The sequence below is a fragment of the Microchirus variegatus genome, assembly GCF_963457635.1.
Source record: "Microchirus variegatus genome assembly, chromosome: 11".
NCBI classification, from domain to species: Eukaryota; Metazoa; Chordata; class Actinopteri; order Pleuronectiformes; family Soleidae; genus Microchirus; species Microchirus variegatus.
Window position 1 is genome coordinate 17,227,660 of NC_139812.1, and position 18,651 is coordinate 17,246,310.

Consider the following 18,651-nt stretch of genomic DNA (forward strand, 5'->3'; position numbering starts at 1 on the left):
GTTTGTTTGAAATCAACGAAAGTGTGTAACACTCTTCTTCATGTGGGACAAATAGGTGTGTGTGTGACAGGTAGGGCGGCGCCATATCGCCCCCTATCGACGATTACCCACTCTTGCATCTCACACAGTAACAGGGCAGGGCACAAACCTTTATGGGGTTTCCTATAAGGAAAGTTTAGTTATTTACACCATACCAATGTCATTCGTTGTTGTTTTTTGTTTAACATTAGAATGCAATAGAATCTCAAAATTGGCCTAGTATTGATTTGCACTTTCGTATTCAGCGTTAAGTGTGGTCGTACTGAACTTGGATTAAACAAGCAAACCAGTTTTATGACTTTTGGACACAGGTTGACTTAATGAGCAAATCTTCTCCTCCAAAATAAAAGCAAACAACTTAAGCTGAACCCAATTTAGATACCTAAATATATATATATATATATATAAAATAAGCAGCCGCTTAGTTCGCTTACGTTTTGGCTCTGCACAGTAAGGTCTATAAATTGCTGTTTATATTCCTGTTAAAATTAAAGTGTTACCTTTAAATATAGACCGAGATGAACCGTATAGCCGTTGTAGTGTATAGATATGTTATGTTACTTTGTACGGGAATTTGCACCATACCAGCACAAGTAAATTGCATTTTAACACAGTGCTATTTTTGTTTGCATGTGCCTTGAGCTGTGATAACGTGTTAAAAAGAACTTAGTCTACTGAAGAGTCCTTGAGCAAGACTCGGCCAATTGAAATGTGAAATTTCCATATGGAGCTCGGTAACGTGTCACACGGCACGCGTTATCACATTAGAAATCTGCGTAAGCAGCTGATGAAAAGCTGTGATAGCGACAGTCAGGTAGACTCTCCTGAGGAACCATCTGTTTGCTTCTCACGGTGTCACAGCTTAATGCCACTGTATCTCCACTTCTTTGTGAAATGCAAATCAAAATGTGATGGTAGGAGTACAGATTTGTATATATAGTGTTCAGTTAAAGCACTCTTTTCTTATATTTGTGTCTCTACGTGTATACCCAACATACTGTAGAGCAGTGTTTTTCAACATTTTTGAGCCAAGGTACATTTTTTTCATTGAAAAAATAACAAGGCACACTACCAAACAAAATTTTTTTAAATAAAAATGATACTCTGTAGCCTATATTAACAATTTAGTCATTCTTATCAAAGTGTCTTGAATATTTATATCCATATTATTTGCAGATAATTAATTATTTGTTTTCAAAAAATGTTTTTAGACCAATTAGGTGAAATTGGATAATTTCCTACGGCACACCTGACGATCTCTCACGGCACACTAGTGTGCCACGGCACACTGGTTGAAAAACACTGCTGTAGAGTATGTTGCAATATAGTAATCCTTCAGTGTCAACTAATTCGACCCTTAGTCAGACTATCACCAGATTTTTGTAAAGATGTTCAACTTTGAAGTTTACAGTGTGCGATTCTAATTTAAAATAAAGCAATAGCTTGGTACTAGGTAGAGGTAATTTCGCAGGGCAACGAGAACGGAGGCATCTTATCTGATGGGGTGCGAACAGTTTATCTGGAGACCAGTGTGCCTGGATAGGTGTCATCAATTGTGTACCACTGAATAGGATGTCTGAAGAAAATCCCAAAGAAAAATGTGTTCAAATAGATTTTAAAACCTAAAACAAAAATTCCCAGTGTCCAAACTGCAGATAACCCATGGAGAAAAATCACCCTCACATGAAATTGTCCTCTCTTAACAGATTTAAAAACCTATTTCATTTCTTAAGTCATATTTCAGCACAAACACACACACACACACAAAACTCAACCAGAATCTCTAAGATCTTACTTGTGCTTAGTGTTGGAACAAACCATCTCTGATTACATGGCTTGTGGAGTTCTATTACAGCTAAATACTAAATCCCTGGAGTACTTTACTGAAGAGGGTGTTAAAAGGAGAACAGGTGAAAAACGGCATGTTGCTCTGATACATTTTTATCAGTCGACTGGTGTTAAGTTCATTTAGGTAATATTTTATTTATGTCACTTTTCAAAACTATTTTTTTTTTTTATAATGCTATATTCTTTTCTCTTTTTTTCGCAGGGTACAAGAAGTTAGAGTTACATCGGGACATAGAAAAAAAAAAAACCCATCGAAGAGGAAATGAAAGAGGAGCAAACAATGAGAATTTATAATCATCATTTATAGTTCAAGGTCATGTTCCTCATACTCGTTTAAAAGTACAGGTCTCTGGAAAGCAGAAGTGACGGACAGAATGACAGAACAAACACAGGACAGCTGAAATGGAGACCGATCTTAAGGCTTCTCCTCTCATCTGTGTCAGCCCACGCACGCGTCGGACAATCTTTATAATACCACTTGGAAACACGCACACACACACAGCAAGTTAATTTATATTAATCATCCTCGTCATCATCCATCATCATCATCGTCATCGTCATTCATGTTCTTGATCCTTCTCATGCATGTATGTCAGGATTGAGGAGGAAGGCAGTGATTCTACCAGTATCCTTAACAGATGCAGTTAGTTGTCCACTCTCAGTTAATGCCTTTTGCAGTTTTGGGGAATGGATAGGCTATGGCTGCTCCAGGATTATGTATCTCTGGATGGGATTTGTATAAAAAACTATGCAGGAACACATGTTTAAAAAATACAACAAAAAAATAAAATAAACCAGGGGAAATCAAATAATTACTGAACTGATAAAAAATTGCAGATGTCCTCATAAAATCGTCTATGACTAGCAACACGTAATAACATTTATGTCTTCTTTTTGTCCTTTTTTCCCCCCCCCCACTTGTTTTATTCCAAAAATGGTAGAGGAGCAGTTATAGTTAGCATCATCTATACAACAGGCTATAAAACACCACTTTGTCACAGTCCAGAAAGCACATATAGATGTGGTTGTACTGTATATAAACATATGTACTGTAATCAGATAATTTTGCGTGCATGGCTCGGGGAGTGATGGCGTTAGCGACGTCCTCCGCACTCTGAGGAAACTCTCTCCTTTGCGTTCACATTGTGTGAAAACGAAGGCCTCCAGATTTACTTACTGGCACAATGGACATATTCTTTTAAATAAACGTCTTTCAAAGAGAAATTGCCATCCATGAGCATTTCCGTGCTGCGGTGGCTCCTTCAGCCTGGTGTTAGTCTTTGCTGGCCATCACCTCCTCTTCAGTGAGTACTTTGGCTGATTCCACTGATGTCCATCAGGGGATTTTTAATTTTTTTTCCCCCTTGTTGAGATCACTGTCAAACCCCGATCATTTTCTCTTTCTCTGCTTCAAATATTTGGCGTGTTTATGTACTGTATTTATTTATGCATTGTGTCATTTTCTCTCGGAAAAAAGTCCCAACAACACAAACACAGGCAATGTAAATGAAAACACAACGTTTGTAATGCTGTGCCTCTCCTGGCAAAGTGCATCCGTGCTCCTTCGCTTACCAGAAACAAGGGGGTTTAGATCACACTGTCACGGCCGAGAAACAAGTCACTGATGGGTTAAAGTTGTTTGGTTGACATGTTATATTATGTATGCTGTTCATTTCCTCTGGTTGTCAGAGCCACATCTCCATCATTCTCTGTCTGTATTGTATGTATTCCGTCTCCAGGTGCTTGAGTCCAGAAAGTTCTTTTTTTTTTCATTTTTCATATGTACTTTTCAGAGCATTGTCTTTTAGGAAAAATGACTAAATAATGTTCATCTTTATTATACTGTACACATTTTTGATGTCCTGATTTGTCTTTTTTTTTCATAAAGGTTTATCTGGTTAAGACCAAAGCTTTGACAATCACACATAGTACTCCTTGTCCTTGTTCTTCTTGTTCTTGCTCGAGGTCTTCGCAGTGTTGACTGGCTTCTCTTTGACGATGGTGCCATTCGACTGTGCGGAGTTGCTGATGTAGTTGCGACTCTCGTCGACGTGGTATGAGCCTTCATCTCTATTCCGATATTTGTACATGGCGTAGAGCAGGATCAGAATGCACAGTGCCGCTGCTGCTACTATGCCAACCACCATTCCTGTTGTGCTGCTGGACTCTCTGAACACCTCCGTTGTGCCTGGTAAACCCTTTGGTCCAGATCCAGTAGGATTAGCTGCAATGGGGACAGAGATAGGATTAGCTATAATGATCTTTAGCCCTCCATCTTTTACATTTTATAATTATTATAACTTTATTTATGGAGATGATGCTGGAGTCATCAATCAAAGAGGTTAAAGCAAAAATACAGATGCTGCTAAAATGAATTAATTTGCTCCATTATAGAAAATAATCCTACGGAGCCCCCGAAGTGACATGAGAAAAAAAAAAAAAGACGAAAAAAAAAAAATTATTGAAATCTCCAGTTTCCCAAAAACACAAAAAAATCATGATTTTTTGGAAGTTTCAAAAAATGATGAAAAAACAAAATTCAAAACATTTTTTTTTCCCCAAAATTTTTTTTTCATATTTTTTGGGAAACTCGAGATCTCGACTTTGAAACTCAAGATTTAAAAAAAAAAAATTTCGTCATTTTTTTTTTTTTCTCGTCACTTCGGTGGCTCCGTAGAATCCAATTCCACAATGCGAAGAGACAAAAACCAAGGTCAATCATTCATGATCTGAAATGAAATGACGTTACGGGTTAAAGATGAGAAGGTAGCAGTCAGATTATTTCTGACTTAATGTATTAAAATAAATGCAGAATGTGAATCTTGACAGTTTTGGCTGACAAAAAAAAAACCCCCAGAGGATTTATCTTATTCTTAACTCTTGGTATCTTTTGATTGTCACAAAATCCAAGATTACTGTGGACATCACTTTGAAATGACAGTCAATATTAGAAGACACCGAAGAAAGTTAAGTAGATTAGGGTTTTCAATAAAAATAGGAGATGGACATTTTTTTTAGACTTAGGCTTAAGCGCATGCTGTTTATCCTGTCAGTGTCACACTTTTTTTTTTGCAGAGCATTATCCTGATGATATTTATAATTCACTCTATTGTTCATATTTGGGAGAGTGGTGGTGACATTCTGTACTGTGGAGAGAGTTGCTGAATGTTGAACTAAGTCTGAAAAGAAGACAGGGATGTTAAAAATGCACCGTTTCTACCATGTTGTACAGCATAGATATGAATCGAGACACCGCATTTACAACATTCGCTATCAATTCAGGCGGCACGACTGTATCATGTCATGTGTGAAAATAAATCCTTCAGAAAGAAACAATTCTTCATTTGACTCAGCAGATTTTTGCCAAAGGCTGTCCCCACGTCTGCTCTGAAATGGTGCCACATAATGGAGCATATTCTGAAAACACATAAGCCCCCCCCTGATATTATCCAGTCCTCCTGGCACATCTCTCTGTGTGTGTTTTTGTGGGAGTCATCATTTCTGCTTAAGCTCCTTTTTGACGCATTTGCGAAATCCAAATACTCCACACAAACATTTGGAAAATGAAAGCATCTCGGTTCTGCACGAGTGGGACACAAAATGTTTGAATGATTTACAGATGGGTTCAGCTCACACATACTTGACGGGAAGATTTACACTTGCATTTGTATTTGCACGAGACAACCTAAGAGTAATAACCCTAAAACTCTGTACAGTTGTGCGTCTGACTCGGTGCCGATGTGACCGATGGTTCTACCTGGACATCCTAATGACCTCAATAAGGTCTGTCTAGATGTGAGAGTGACTGTGAATGGTTGTCTCTGTGTGTCGTCCCTGCGATGGACTGATGTCTGGCGATCTGTCTGGACGTAACCTGCCTCTCTGCCAATGTCAGCTGAGACCGGCTGCTTAGCAGCGACGGCGATGATGGAAGGACGGACTGATGTTAAAGATTATTTTAAAGGCCATTTACTGGCAGAAGGAGAGGAAGTGATGTAATTGCAAGAGAATGTTAGCATTGGGGGAAAAAAAAACAAAAGACAATGTAGTATATGATAAGGATACAGGATTTTGTTTGATTTATGCATCTATTTTTTACTGAGTAAAGTATGCTGCTATTTTTGTTACCCTGCATAAGCTGTTATCTTTCTTGGTCAAAGAATATTAACTGCTCACTTAAGAAAGAATTGATACTGGTAGACTGCTAAGTGCATAATACTATTTAAGTATCATATATACTGCACAACGTGGTGAAGCACAATTTTTAATTTAAGCAGAACTAGACCGGAAGTTCCAATGAGAACGCTGTGTTTTATTGTAATCTCGGGGCTCAGCGAGATCTCTGAAAATCCCGTAATAGATCCTCCTGGTCCGGGCACTAGTCCGGTGACATCCAGTTGCGTACATTGAACCGCAGGAGAAGAATAACGTCCGTTGTGGAGGTGTTTCACGAGCGACAGTGTCTTCTGACTCTGGGTCAAAGTCATAAAAGGGACTGCGGCGGGGAGTCGTGACGAAGCTATTTTTTAAACACTGTTAAAACAATGTTTTGATAATGAGTAGCAGTGCATCCACCGTTCCAGAGGGGGGAGCTGCGCCTCTGAGAGCAGGTGTGCCGAATGTCACTTCCGGGGTACTGGCCAATCACAAGACAGTCTGTCTTCTCAGGCGAGATTTACGTCTGAAATAGCACGGCTGACAAGTGCTTCAAAAAGGACAGATTTATATCGGCTCGTTTCCAGCAACTAGGAGGTTTTTGACCATAAAAACAAGTTAATGTATGTAAGTAGACCTCCATAACTACCATATGTGCAACAGGACCACTCTATGTGACCTTTAAGTGGGTTAAAATATGGTGGGTGTGATTTAAATTTATTTTGGGCTGAAACTATTCTTTTCATTTTAGTTTAAAAACATGTTAGATTCTTATGTGGTAGTTGAGCACAGTGATTCATAAAAGGCTGGGGGTTCATAGTTTAAGACCTTTGAGTTTATTAGTGAAATACTTTGAAGAATATAAGACGCCATTATTCCCACTTACACATGTATACACATCCTGAACACGTATAGTTTATATATGCTCTTGCGGTATTTCATATACATGATACATTAGATTATGTGAGGGCATTTGAAGTCGGCTCTTCATTAGTGCCGTCGAGGGGCTACAGCACTGTGCATTAAAGCTTTTAAGACCGGTTGTGACATCCACTGGGCAAGGCTATACTCCAGCACACAGAGAGCCAATTTAATGAACTCCACATTATATATTGAAACATATTCCTGAGACATGGCTATATATGAGCACATACCAGCATATACATTAATAGTAACTATAATATTCATATGAACATTCATTAATATTGATGTGAGGAAGTTGGGAGTCTACATGGATTTGCAAACTATCTCAATTTTCTGTTTGACTTTTGATACGTGTGTTTCCAAGGGCATTTATTGGTTTCAGGAACAAATAAATAAAAAATCTTCAGCTTTGATATTGGACCAAATTTCGCTCTAAACTAGAAACCACAACATTGTCTGTTCATTATTCAGTCCTTTGTTCTTTATCAGAATGACACTGAGTTCGAACCTTTAGTTTGTATCACAGAGTGACTCTCCATCATCAAAAGGAAGAGACATGAAAAACAACATTTTGCTCCTATTGAAGTGCATCTTAATCACCTTGTTCTTTTGTGTCACATTCATTCTTTGTTCATAACTGACTAACTTTTCTGAGCAGGAGCAAAACAAGCTTGTTCTCATTGAAGACTCATTAAAAACAACAGTAGGATAGGTCTATTTTCTTTCTATACCTCAAATTGCAAAGAGTGGAAACACACATTTCCAAAGCAATATCCAGGCCTCCAATATCAATGCTTACATTGGATTTATCTATCACAGTGTACAACAACACAACCATGAATTTTGAATGTTAAATTATCAGTGTCTGGAAATGCGCAGTGGAAAGTCTGTACTGTCACATGGTAGTAAAGCAAAATCAACTAAATTCAATATCTAAAAAGTCTATTACAACAGTATGTAAAATATATAGTTTGTGGCCTAAACTATCAACCACTGTCAAAGTGATTACGGAAAAAAAATACTTTTGTCAATGAACGATCGCATGCTGCACTTTAGGGAATCATGTTCACCAGTGAATAAGGCAGTGAGTATCAGCAGGCCCACTTTACTCTCTGACTGCTATCCAAATTATAATACAGCACTCTTTAGTCTCTGATAGCTCTCTTCATTGTTATCTCTCTTGTGTCTCACTCAGCCTTAATGGTTGTCGAAGACAAAGCTCTTCTTTGATTGCATTCATGGCTCTTTCGGAGTGACAGCTCACTGTTTAGACAAACATCACTTTGAATGGGCATCATCTTCTCTGATGACCCACACAGATGGCACAAATGTCTTCTTGTGGTGGACCTCGTCCATGCCCGGCCAAAGGCCATGGAAAATTTGAAATTTTCAGAGGGGGGCCCACTGTCTGCCAGGAAGAGGAGATGCTGCAGTTCATCGACATGTTTTCCTCCGTAGTTAGGCTGATCAGCAGCCCAAGTATATTCCCAATGCCAGCAGACATTCAAGGACATGAGCACACTACAACTGGGGGATTGAGTGTGACTAAGCGTTGCAACAGATTAGCTCTGCTTGTGACAAGCCCTCTTATGCTTTCAGACAGGTGTGAAGAATGCTCTCGCCTTGTAGGCAAAAGCCACTAGTTGACATGGCTTTTCCCTATAGCAAGCCACGGTGCATGCATTTAATGGTGAGTTACTTTTATGTTTGCTATCCATCCTTTGTTCTGGGTCAAAAGGTCGAGAGTGGAGAGAGCGTAGCGGGGTTGATGAAGGATGAAGGAGGTTAACTGTGGATGTGGCAGTTGAGGGTTGTAGATGATGAGACCACAGCTGGCTCCTACAGCGAGGTGACAGTTGGAGGAGTTCTGGAGGCAGGTGGTCTCAGTCTGCCATATCAGGAATTAAAACTGTGGTAACAGTATAGTGCACTGTTCTTCCCTCGGTGATCTAACACGTCAAGATCTGGGCTTTATTTCCTCTAGGGTGGATCTGTTGATTGGCACCCTGCAGGCTATATTCACAGAGACTCGAGAAGCCCTAAATCAACAGGCCACAGCTTTTTTTTCTTCTTCTTTCATTATAGGATTAAAACTGCAGTTAGCTAAGTGCTGACACAGCCATGTTTAGTCCAGAAATATTAGCTTCCATTACAGCTCATTAGTTTGCATTTAGTCCCAGCAGTGTCAATCAAAACGGTCACTTGATAGCAGATAGGGATCTGTTGTGGTCCCTGAGATTATCTGATACACTTGATGATGCGGCTCATTTGTCACCTATGAGCATGGCTGTAAGCCCTGCCCGCCCCACCCACGGAGCCCTCAAGCTGGCACAGTATTTTGGCACAGAAGATGGCCTTGAAGAGACCGCCTCATAAGACCTCAGTCTAAATACACGTGCCTGTCTGTTCATTAGCAGTCCATCACCTCAGAATGGTGGCGCATAAAGTGAGAGAGAAATAACGCCTGAAACAAGTGTTTAAGATGATGGCTGCTCTTATATGTTCTACTCGAGCCTACCCAACGGTAAAATTAGACATGGGGAAAATGACCTTAAAGTGGTGCCGAGCTTCATGGCAGCATAGCAGGGGTGCACTTGTGAAGTGATAAACCCAGGGGGGTTAACTTTTGAAGGATTGCAGAGGCTGCCAGAATAACTATGCCCTCTCTGTCTCATTCCAGAGTGAGACTTAAATTACAGTATTACATTCAGACCATAATGTTGTCCGAGCTATATATATTTTGTTTCATTTGGCCCGCACATCATTTTCTTTCACCAAACTTTGGTGAGATGTCTGCATGCAGAAAGGAAAAATGTAAACCAAGGATTTCAGACGATCATACATGTGACCCTGACAAATAGCAGAGAAAGGAAAATAGCTTGACTGGTAATTTAAAATACAGAGAGAGGCAGTGAGGAGTGGCTTTAGTGTTGTGATTATTCCGGGGTTCATTTGATATTTTCTCTTACTTTTAAGTGAACAGAGTAAAGATACATGAGCTTGCATCATATATTAGCACAGTGCATTGGAACCTGTCATTTAAAGAAAGCCTGTGCAATTCCCGATGTGATTCCTTTTATTTCTGCCTGACTTCATTTCGCCTCATGCTCCAAAGGAGAGCAATGGGATCAGAGATTCCGCTCTGTCAGGTGGGATTTGAATAGATGGTCCTCTTCAAAGCCTATTTCTCCTCATTTGTCTGCAGCGAGAGGGTTCATTTGTTTGGTAATTTGTGACAGCGTGAGCAGGTTGACCGGAGCAAACGGACAAAGGAGGGGGGTATAACTTCAGGTGAACATGGAGCTTGTTGAGAGGTAATGAAGCAACCAGGACTACTTAGGATATATTGTAAAGACAGAATGGCCATGACCTTTCATTATCCTGTGATGGCAGTAGGTGAAGAGTATTCTGTAGGGAGCACATGGACAGCGCTTTTTTGGCAAATGGATGCACTCATCATGACACCCATTGGTTTATCAGCCAAACATAATTTAAATAATTAAGTTAATATGGTAAGATGGTGATAAAAGTGACCTTGGAACTGCAGCATTATGACAAGCATAGGCAGTGCATCTTGCATCTTTGAAAGATTATCGTCAGAGCTCACATCAAAATATAGTGTCCTTAAAGACAGGCTGAGTAAAAACTCTCCGCCTTTATATGAACAGATGGTAGCCATTACTCTTCCTTTGTCTGCTCTGATGCAAGGTAGATGTGTGGCAGGGCTGTTTTGTCTCTGCAGGTAAGATATATGAGTCAAAAGGCCATTTGTGTTTTTTAGAATAAAGATTTTATTGTCTTATGTTTAGTTTTTTTTAGTGTGGCCATGGCTGGAGTGGGTTGAGACTTAGTGGCTGTTGCCAGATCTTTAAATTTGTATAGTGACGAGTTGTAATTGTAGTCATTTTATAACATTTAATACCCAAATAATCACACGACTTCTACCCCTTTGGGAAAAGAAACTCTAAGAGGCAGATTTTCTGACTCGTGTTGTATATATTGAACTACATTTTAAAGTCTTGTAAACCTGGCCCAACAACCTTGTTTATGTTGTTTTCTTTTTATTTCTAGGCAGTGCAGTGGGTGGGGAGCAGTTATACAGGATTCACTCCTGCTTGTGTTGTTGTAGTGCAGTGATGAATGCACACAGGTGGTAAATAGTCTTGGGTCTATGATAGGATCTCCTCACAGTTAAGTGCACTGCCTATTTATATTTGTCTTGTCTAGTGTAGGAAGCTGGTGTCCAGTGTTTTAATAAAGAATCTAGTTGTGAACTCACTCACACTCTCATTGGTTTGGTGTTGACATTGTTGGGTTACGTGTTGAACCATCCATCCATCCATCCATCATCTACTGCTTTATCCTCCACCGGAGGGTCGTGGGCCAGCTAACATAAGGCAATAGGCTGGGTACACCCTGGACAGTTCGCCAGTCCATCACCAGGACTGAGACAAACAACCACTACAACCACACTACTTTACCTATTCCCCTTATTGCATGTTTTTGGAATGTGGGAGGAAGCCAGAGAACCCGAAGAAAACCCACGCACACACGGGGAGAACATGCAAACTCCTCCAACCAGGGCTCGAACCCAGGAGCCCGGGTCTTCTTGTAACCTACACCACAGTGGGCCCGGTTACATGTTGAACCAAGTCTTGAATTTAACTCCACAGTTCACTTTGAATCACGAACCCGGGTTACATTACGGGGTTGTGGGATGCCTTTAAAGCAGGGGTGTCAAACTCATTTTCTCTGAGGGCCACATTGGCATAATGGTTACCCTCAAAGGGCCAGATGTAACTGTCATACAGAATAAATGTAACTAAATGTAACCAAATATAATGTACAATAAAGGTAAATACTCTGTAACATATTGCTAAATAACTTTCTGGATTTAATACTTATTCAAGTTACAAATATGATGCATTATAGATGTAACCTGGACCGCAATGGTGATGCCGTCACTTTGAGAGTAATGCAATCGCCGTGCATTGTGGGAAATGTAGTTTATGTTCAATGCACGCCTTAAAGCAGCATAGACCTATTTTAACACAGATTTTTAAGACCAATTAACCACTCGCGGGCCACATAAAATGACGTGGCGGACCACATATGGCCCCCGGGCCTTGAGTTTGACATATGTGCTTTAAAGCAACCAAGGCTACTAAGTGACACATTGCTGTAATTCAGCCGGATTAGTGTTAGACCATCTTCTTGCTGCACATATCCACTCATAATCACAAGCTGTCTGAGCCATCATATAGTTGGGGATCAGTCTGCAGACAGGTCACTCCATCTCTGCCGCTCGGCCAAACACTTATTAAATCCCTCTTCCCTCTTTAATTATCTGAGTGTCCTCAAGAAGTGATACAAGCCATCCTGTACTTGTGACATGCTGGCAGTATGCCTGATGACAGCATGCATGTTTGAGTTTGAAGGGGCTCTGCTCATGCCGATGGTGGATGATGAACTGAGAGCTGAGCAAGCTTGAAATGAGGTCCAAGTGAGAATTATTAAATGGTGTTGGATTTAGCACAGTGAAAGGTGTGGTGCAGTTTAAGCCAAACCCAGGGGTGAGATGAAAGAGGAAGGTAATGCTTACTCGGCTTGAACACAAGTATGAAATTAATCTCTTGATTAGACGTCTTAGGAATCAGGTTACATATTAGGGTATGTAGGTGCACAGCTTGACAAGACGAATTAGAAGCTGCTAGGTAATGTTATGGGAATAGTATTTTGGTGTAATTTCTCAAAACAAAATGTTATATACCATGATATTAAGTGCACAGATCAGAGGTTTTTAAAGAGGTGCCAGTTAACATATTAGATCATCAAATTATACATTGTGGGTGATTTTAAAAGCCATAATTTACTTGTGCTATCATCGTCATTGACCTTTGGCAGGGCTTCCTTTTTTGGAAAGCAAAGTCTTTCATGTCCTACTTACTTAAACAGACTCATAGCGTGAGCATCAGTGACGGCTTGTGGTCAAAAAATAAAAGTAATTGAAAATATAAATATTATGGCAGGATCAGTGAAGAGTGACAGCGAGCGTGAAATCCTGTTTTTTTTTTCCTCTCAGAACACACTTGATTTAAAATAGGGTGTAGAGAGAAAGCTTGAATGACACAATCCCTGCTGAAAGAGTGCAAAAAAAAAAGAGAGGCAAAATTCCTTGAGCTTTTCTGCAAATTGTCAAAGTACACACTAGCCTCAAAGAAATGTTTTGTGCTCTGCTTGAAGGTCATTGGGATGTTTCAGTGGGCATCAGCTCTGATCACATTCAGTAGAAATCCAGTTTTGAGAAGGCATTTTTTTTCCATTTGTGAAAGCATCTCTTCTAGCAGGCAGGCTGCTGCCGATGTGCGTGCCACTGTGCTCAACAAAGGAAAGAATGAATAAACAGCTGGGTATGATTGAATAACCTATTAAATGTGGGCAGTGACCTCTTAAGACAGCACAGTGCTCTTGATGTTTCATTAATCTCACGGCCAATTTTAAAACAATAATTTAGTCCTTTCTCTACTTGCATTACATCCGTTGCCACTGGGTTTAAAAAAAACATAATAATTTGCCATTTGATTTTTTTTTATATACTCAATGTATTGGTGTATTCAACAATACATTAAATCTATTAACACAAATGTCAAACACATTATTGCTTCAGGAAAGAAAACAGATAAGAGAGCACGGACAGAAGCACAAACTAGAGATGATTAACCTTAACCTGCCTATAGGCAATCCAAAGTGACAGGCAAGGGAAACTGAGAATAATGAGATTTCTTGTGAAATGAAGACGGCTGCATAATATCAACACATAAAAGACGAACGGTGGTTGATGCAGCAAGTGTTATAATTTGGATATAACTTTCTACTTTTATGAACTCTGCCACAAAAAAAATATGGGAGAGAGATCGGAGAAGTGCAAGTAAAAAAAAAGGGAAAAAAAAGGAATCCTCCCATATGAGCATTTCCTTTTGAACATTTTATTTCAAATTATACTCACTTCACTGTCCATTTCCTAGTTTATCTGCATTTAGCAACAACACACTCTATTTTTTTGGGTGAACACTCTTACCCATAAATACCCATAAATAAAGGAGTAGTTTGATATTTTGGGGAGAAAAAATGCTTTAGGGAGAATGTTTTGGTGATAAAAACAATACACTAAAAAGCTTATACGCCGAGTTCTCAGGATTTGCTGTGAATGACACACGTCAGTAGGCACCATTATCTACGAAATATGGATATAGCGACAAGAATTTAGTAATATTTGACCCAAGAATGGAGGACTAGCAGCAGAGGAAAAAACAAATAATGAAGAACAAAGGCAATGCAGGATGTAACCTTGAATATGGGTCTCTGTGCAGCAGCTGCCCTCCATCAACAATCTGCATGACGCCCATGAAATAAAGCAGGTAGGAAAGAGATATTCTTTCCATCTGACCCCATGCAGCTCAGCGACAACCTCTTCCATTAACTTTCACAATGAAAGCTGAGGTTGGTACTTGAAAATCAGCACCAGCCAGACTCTTGAAGTGTTTGCCAAGCTATTTTCATACGCCCGGGACCACATCTATATTTTCTCTGGGTGATTGCTGACACTTAAGGATACATAATCACAAACACACGCACGCAGAGACTTTAGTTAAAAAAACGCTTAACTAGTTTGAGATAAATGTCAGAATCTAAAACAGGAAATGCCTGAAAAGCACATTAGGTCATAATGTTATTGCAGTCTGTTAAATTAAATTAAATCAAATTAAATTAAATTATATTAGCCCTGTTTAACATTAATCACAGTGGCCATTGCGACCATTTATGCATTAACGTGTGCCTGACACGTTGATATTCAGTGTCTGAGTACTACTGTATATGCACACTCGCAAAACCAGCTTCCTATTACTGATCAGATGTATTACAGCGCCATGTGCCTGTATATTCCTTTGTGGTTTCCCAAACCAGGGGGAGGATTCGATTTGCTGCAGTATGATCTAATCGGAATCTTGCCGGGTGATAAGCTCTGCTGGTACCACTGGTTATCCATGGTTTCCACGAGGAAGAGAAATAAAGGCAAAAAAGTAAATGTACCCGATTGATGTCACTCAGTGGCTGACATTGTGGGACAAGATGATGATGATCTCAGCTGACCTTGGGCCATAGATAACTCATATTATCTATCTAATTTTTTAAGCTCACCTCAAGGGATCACTTATGCATCAACATCACCCAACAGTACACAGGTGCTGCAAAGCCTGAGTATGAGAGAGAGCGAGAGATACCAAAGGGGTCTGCATAATGTCTCTTGCTTTGAGTTTGCAGACTGAGCAGATTGTCAAGGTGTTGCAAGGAAAAATGATATTATTGTTGGGTGTCATTAAAGGAATTGGCCGGACAGTAACGTGAGAAAGTAGTTCTTTAAGGGCAAGAGTGGATCCAGTTCTTTTGTGCACAGCAACACCATCTGAGATGTGGCGAGTGCTTGGTGGAGCGTGTGAATGGTTCTGAATGTAGATATTAATCAGGATACGGTGCTAGACAGCTGCCTCCCAGGGAGCCAGAAGCTCTGGTGTCAAATCCCCTTCAGTGATCACAGAGGGAGAGGGATACTCTGCTCTGGGACTGTGCGTCCCTGTGCATCACACAGTTCACAACTGATGTTTTGGCAGATGCCCTTGTCAAAAAATATCATAATGCAAGCTGCTGGTGTGAATGAGTACACAAACCAATCTCTTGTGTACGGCATTTGTCAGAGTTAGCAGATGTACATTGGACGTAGCTATTGTGATGCCGTCCATCGGGAATATCACTCAAATGAGCCGTGTGCGAGTTATAGGAACTGTGGCAAAGCTAATCTTGCAAGTGGAAGGCAAAAGGGAACAGGAAAGAAGAGAGAGAGCAGAAAGTTGATAGTCTTTGCCGTGGGGCAGACATTAATTTAGTGAAGGTTTTATGACCACACACTGATCAATAGCACAGCTAGATGGAGTGGGGGCCTTGGGTCTGGATTTAATTGTTCTCTGTTCTCATCACTTCAGAATGCATTTGAAAATCCTTCTATTCATAGGCGGGCACTAAGGTTAGACTTAATTGCCTTCCATGTGTGGCAAGGTAAGAGATTAAAAGTCTGGCAGCATTGAAGGGAACAAACATTTACAATCCCAATTTGTCAAAGTAAAGCTGATAAAGCAGTGACATTTGGACACACTTGGAGGGGAAAGAGAAGTGCTTTGTTTCATTTATAATTCACCAGGGCTCTCGAACACAAGGTTTAAACTTATTGACCAAAATAGATTTGTTTGTTTGTTTTATGCAGAGAAATGCCTGATATGTGCTACAATCATAAGCTCCAAGGGCTGTAAGAAGGAGATATCGTGGAAAATGCTACACGAGAAACAACAGGAAAAAAAAACTCCCAGCACTCACGGCACAACTTAATTAACAACAGTGGGGACAGGTGTAAACCTCAGCCTTCACATACTGCTGCCTGTGTTCCTGTGTTGGTGTCATGCGGCTCTGATCATTACAAGCATGTCTTCTCTTTATTTCCCTCTGTCTTTCTTTCTGTGGATACCCCTGTTTGCCCATAAACAAATCCCATAAATTGATGAAGATGAATAGTTGCACAGTTAAAACGAGTACAAATCAATAACAATAACACCTGCTCTGACACACTCAAAACACTGTAAGCAGTGTGGCGTAATAAATATGGCAGGATCAGTAAAGAACTAATACATAGTTCCAAAAAGCTTATTTTATATTTCTGAATTAGCCTTTTGTGTAAATTAAAGGTCACATAGAGTGGTCCTGTTGCACATATATGTTAGTTATGGAGGTCTACTTACATACATTAACTTGTTTTTATGATCAAAAACCTCCTAGTTGCTGGAAACGGGCTGATAGAAATCTGTCCTTTTTGAAGCACTTGTCAGCCGCGAGATTTGAGACTCAACTCTCACACCCAGAAGACAGAGTCTTGTGATTGGCCAGTAACCAGGAAGTGACATATTCAGCACACCCGCTCTCAGAAGAACAGCTCCCCCCTCTGGATCGGTGGATGGACTGCTACTCATTATCAAAACATTGTTTTAACAATGTTTAAAAATAGCTTCGTCACGACTCCCCGCCGCAGTCCCTTTTATGACTTTGACCCGGAGTCAGAAGACACTGTCGCTCGTGAAACACCTCCACAACGGACGTTATTCTTCTTCTGCGGTTCAATGTATACGCAACCGGATGTGCCCGGACTAGTGCCCGGAGCAGGACGATCTGCTGTTCCGGAGAACCGGTGTTTACGTAACCGGACCGGGTTTTTTAAGAGATCTCGCTGAGTCCGAGATTACAATAAAACACAGCGTTCTCAGCAATGGCTGAACTGTTTGTCTAGAACCTTCAGGGCTTCTTAAACAAGGTAAGGACGCAGATACACACTAAAAAAACAGCGTTAATTGGAACTTCTAGGTCCGCTTTAAGCAATGGAAATAGCATGCTAATATACAAGTAGACACAAACCAAGCCAGCTTTTTCCTCCTGCTTTCTGTTTAACTTAGCTAATCCTGACTGTGGCTTCATTATTAAGTGGGCAGATACAGAATGAGACTGGCACTGATCTTAGAATGTAACAAACAAATACACGCCTCCTTCAAAGCTGATTCCAACATAAGGTTGATGGCTAAAGTGCTTACATAAATAGACCATGAATATTACAGCCATAAATGAATGTAAACATTTTACCGCAGTTATATTTGATGCTCCAGGACACTGAAATATAAAAACATGAAGAGGGAAAAAAAAACACACACACTCTGTAGTGGAAGCTTCCCAGACAGAACTAATAAAGAGCCTCCAGCTTGCTGTATTATGAAGTCAGTGGTATAGCCACATACACGAAGAGCAACTCTGCCTCTGAGAAGTGCTCAAGCTCTAACTAAGACTCCAGTCTGCTCATTTAAACACGGCTTGTGCAGCCTGGAGTGTCTTGATGGGGGTCTGCTTTGACACACAGAGACACAATGACACACCCAGAGAGAAGTAGAATAAAAAAAAGAGATGACTAACCTAACCCACCTGAGCTCGGCTCACAGGGATCAATGTCCTCATCATCGCTTGGACATTCAGCTGACGCCACCAGCAAGTCATCGGTCGTCTGCAAAGAGAGAGAGGCACACAAATTGGTGAGGGGGCGCAAAATACTTCATACTGCATCAGTGGAGTAAAATATACAATAGTGGTGTTTCCGGAGGGTTAGGTTTAGGGAGAGCAGGATGAGATGAGATGTGAATCCAGACAAGCTTTACTGTTTGGCTGCTGGATTTATCTGTCAACGCGGTCACACGCTGCGTGGCGTGCTGTGGCGCTGTTTTCCAGGCAACGCCATGCTCGCAGAAATTGGGTCTGATCTTTGAGGAACAGTGGAGGCTAATGTTCATCACACAATTGTCAAGTCGCATGCTCAATTTGTGCTGGAGTTGTGTGGCTTTGCGTGGCCCTTCAAGGGATTATTAAGAGGCATCACAAAACACCTCTGACATTCAGAGGACAACTAGCCATGAGAGCATAGAGAAGAGACCGAGGACGAAGGCCAGAGCATTGGAGGTTCAAATCAATATTTCACGTTATTTCTTTCATTGTATGACACTGCCATGTTTATTCCGACTGCAGTTTCATTGCACTTACTCATCCACC

The 18,651-nt window shown here is 40.5% G+C and overlaps 1 protein-coding gene across 13 annotated transcripts in view; it reads right to left on the reverse strand.

Moving 5' to 3' along the window:
• Nucleotides 1-3,806: 3,806 nt before the first annotated feature.
• LOC310934104 (neurexin-1a-like) overlaps nt 3,807-18,651 on the reverse strand; it is a gene marked incomplete at both ends in the record, with an annotated part of 227,211 nt that continues 212,366 nt past the window's right edge. For 8 of the 13 annotated variants that reach the window (XM_083897740.1, XM_083897747.1, XM_083897748.1 and 5 more), the window contains 2 exons: nt 3,807-4,111; nt 18,025-18,112. In XM_083897740.1, coding sequence (XP_083753866.1) covers nt 3,807-4,111; nt 18,025-18,112 — 393 coding nt within the window. The remainder of the gene's footprint in view (nt 4,112-18,024; nt 18,113-18,651) is intronic. The other 5 variants (XM_083897741.1, XM_083897738.1, XM_083897739.1 and 2 more) reach the window with 1 other exon arrangement.